At 41.9% G+C, this 3,508-nt stretch overlaps 1 protein-coding gene across 4 annotated transcripts in view; it reads left to right on the top strand.

Annotated features, from left to right (window-relative positions):
* The first annotated feature begins 2,961 nt into the window (after positions 1-2,961).
* RORA (RAR related orphan receptor A) overlaps positions 2,962-3,508 on the top strand; it is a 379,776-nt gene continuing 379,229 nt past the window's right edge. For 2 of the 4 annotated variants that reach the window (XM_035335969.1, XM_035335967.1), the window contains exon 1: positions 2,967-2,983. In XM_035335969.1, the coding sequence (XP_035191860.1) occupies positions 2,970-2,983 (14 nt within the window). In that variant the 5' untranslated portion in view covers positions 2,967-2,969. Of the gene's footprint in view, positions 2,984-3,323; positions 3,421-3,508 lie in introns of those variants that run through there. The other 2 variants (XM_035335972.1, XM_035335970.1) reach the window with 2 other exon arrangements.

Raw genomic sequence — 3,508 nt, 5'->3', positions numbered from 1 at the left:
AACCAAAGTTCCATGAATCCCTAATAGATGTGCCACAGAATACGGTTACAAAGAATAGATACTTATGATCTAAATTATTTTTTTCAAGATTTTTAAAATTCAAGATTAATAAAAATGAATGCATCTGAATTGTACTGGGTGGCCCCAGATGAGATGACTCCACTCAAGACCCAGTAGATGTCCTACTACTTGGTGAGTCTGAAATGTGCACTGTGGAATGTACACCACTCTTTCTTCCACTTTTGACCTTTTGTGCTTTCCTCTTTTCCTGCAAAGCTGTCAGAGCCACAGATGGGAATGTGTTTGGTGGAAGCAAATGTGCCTTAGCCCTGGCAACTTGCTGCCTAGGTGGAGCTGCAACTGGAAGGATTTGGTGGGGAATGTCACAAGGGAACACGTAAGACAGAAAATACACCAAAATACTTGGCTATTTATTTTTGTGTGGTACTACCTAAATGTTGCCCTTGTGTTTATTCAGCTCTGCATCAATATGCTCTCCACAACTGCTAAATTGGAGCTAATAAAGCTTCCTAGGAAGGTTTAACAATCCTCTTGGACATGTTGGGGCCAGAGGTCACTGTAGTCCAGTTCCACAGAAGGGAATAGAGGCTACTGTGGACTTCCTGGGTTTGGAATGTACTTTGGCATTCTTTTTCAAGTAAGACATTTTAATAGCTGTATTAATTATGTAATTAGGCCATTACTAACTACCTCAAATTCAAAATGTGCTTGTAGGTGAATGAACCACAAACAGTAAGGCGAAGCGGTGGTATACTATTCCACTGCAAACTACCATTTTCCTCCTTGTGTGTGCACGCTGTACCTTGTGCCTGTCCTGCATTGGACCAAGCTTTCCATGGTGTTTGGGTGTATGCACGATACTTTTTTCTGCTGCTTTGTCATCCTGTGTGATCTTAATATCTTGTCTACTCCAGAGTCACACAAGAATCGTGTGATTGTTAAAATTATTTAAATTGTTTAGTTACTAAAACCTTTGTATCTATATAAAATGAACAAGATTAACAGGAAATGTTGGGAGTATTTACCCTTTTTGTTCTATTCCTGTTACTTCTCATATGATCATTTCTGGGCCACTGTTAGAGATAACATCTACAGCAATTTCTAGAGCACTTCTTAATCTAACCAAACCATTTTTTGTCAAGTTATTCAGCATACCTATCTTTGCCAGTAATGCCATCTTACTTGTTAAAACAAGCTTAGTGATCAGAGTTAATGAACCGTGTTTTGGTATGACTTGAAAGCTAGAAATAAAAGACGAGAAATTGAGGAAGACCTGTGCCCAGGAAGTATCTCAGCAGAGCTGCTTCAATGACAGGGAGTGTAACAAAACTCTTCATGGTTTTCCTCTGTTGCATAGAGCTTGAGCGAACTGTGACTGCACCATTTCCTGATGGTGCTTGCAGGTTTTTCAGGCATTCTCTGTTTTTATGGAAGAGCAAAGCTGTTCTGTCTCTTTGCTGTGCAGGTGCTGTAAAAACTTAGATTGTTGCCTCTACAAGCATACTAAAGATCTGTCCTGCTTTAGCTGTTTCTTACCATTAATGACTTGAAAGAGATGTTAAAGAATGCAAACTCACTTTTTCTTCTCACTGATTCAGATGCTGTAGATGCTTGTTTACTCCTCTGATTATTTTCCCCTTTATTTTTAAAAACAAGTCTTTACTATATGATATCCTATTGTAGCTTCAGTGTTTCACAACCTTCTTTCTCTTGTAAAACAACAACAAAAAAAAGTCAATTGGAAAATTGTTTATCTTTAGAAAATGGGGGAAGATGCACTAAATGACAATTATGTTATACGGTAGGTGTATTAAACCTCAGCAGGCTTTAACACATCAAAGAAAGAAAAAAATCATATTCTTTCATAATTTAAAGTATCTGGAATACTAAGAACACTTCTGCAAAACACTCACGTGAATAATCCTTACTGTGGCAAGTAGCTCGATTGTTCCCAGCGCTGGTGAAAGGCAGTGGTCTGGCAGCTTTGAGGAATGAAGTCCTCTATTTATTAGCCGGGCAAGTTTCCCAACACACACTGCCTGGTCAGCCTGCTTAAACCCTGATCTGAAGAGTGCAGGATAAGCTTTCTCTAAGGATAACAGGCATTTCAGTTTCCACAGCTCACATAATTCTTGTCTCTATTTGGAGGTTGCCAATTAGTGGAAAGCGAAGGAAGAGAGTTTGCATGCAACTGCAACTCTAATCCATTCAACTTGCATCATGGAAGGACCACCTCAGTGCCCTCTGCAGATTCCGGTGAAACCATGCCAAAAAGACTGTGAACCTGTCCAAGTTAGCACATGTTGTAGTGTAAAGATGGGACCCTCCCCCAAAGTCTCAAACCAAGGCAAGGGGAGCAAAATATATTCCTGCCTCCCTCCTCTGTCTTCCCCCACTTCCCCTCCCAGTCATGCGATTGAGAAGGTGCTTCTGTCAGGCAGAGATGCCTTCATCACTGGCAGAAATACTTTTGTGCTCATATGCTGTGTTTCCTGGCCTGCAATAACTGAATGCTTAATCTGCAAGAGCAACACTGGCTTACTCAGTGGGCAGATCTGGAAGTCGAGGTCTGACCTCCTCAAATTTATTTGTTCTCTGTAAATAAATGCAGAATTGTTTCTAATGCTACTCTATGTTCTGCAGTCTCTGCACATCCCTTTATAATATATGCGGCCAACAAATAATCAGAAATACCATGTTCGTTTCTTGTTCTTTTTTAGACACTTGTAACTGGAACTTTGGGACCTCCAAGTCAACTGACCCAAGACTATCCTTACGCTAGAAGAAGAAATATTAGCAGCGCAACATGTAGTCCAATTTGTGGATGACATCCTAGAGCAATTATGACATGGTATGTTTCAAAACAGTTTATGAGCAGGCACTATTTGTGACAGCAGTCCAGTAGTGGTGATGGGACAGCAGAGGATGGATGTGTCCACAGTTTCCCTATGAATTTCATGAGGTACCAAGACCAGTGAGTTATGTTGATAGCAGTGGTAGCAGGACAGTATATATGTTGGCAAAAGGTGCTGTATCAGCTGCTTGCACACGACTAAACACCACATTGAAAAGCTTGTACTGCTCTCAGTACAAATATTGATTTGACCTGCTTGGTGAGGCCGTGCTGCCATCCCGAGCGCACAGCTTCAGCACCTTCTGCGCAGGAGGCAATAGCCATGCATTAGGGCTGCACGTAACATGGCCTCTTCTGCACGAGGGATGTTCTTCAGCACCCTGCTCATGGCAGCTGTTAGTTCATTTTAGAATCACGTAATGGACAAGGTGTTCATTACACTGAACCGCACGGGAGTGCCTAGGGAAGTCCAAGCAGACCGGGAGGTTTTCTGGTACCTGGCTAGGCACCTTTTTCCTATGTCGAAGTGCACTTGTCTGAAAGAGGTATTGTCTGAAATGTGCCTGCGTGGCCGCAGAGCGGGGGGTTCTGCGATGCTTAACATGGAGGGCATCCTCTGATGCTGTTCGAGCC

This window comes from Oxyura jamaicensis, chromosome 10, assembly GCF_011077185.1.
Source record: "Oxyura jamaicensis isolate SHBP4307 breed ruddy duck chromosome 10, BPBGC_Ojam_1.0, whole genome shotgun sequence".
NCBI classification, from domain to species: Eukaryota; Metazoa; Chordata; class Aves; order Anseriformes; family Anatidae; genus Oxyura; species Oxyura jamaicensis.
This window is presented reverse-complemented; position numbering and strand designations above follow the sequence as displayed.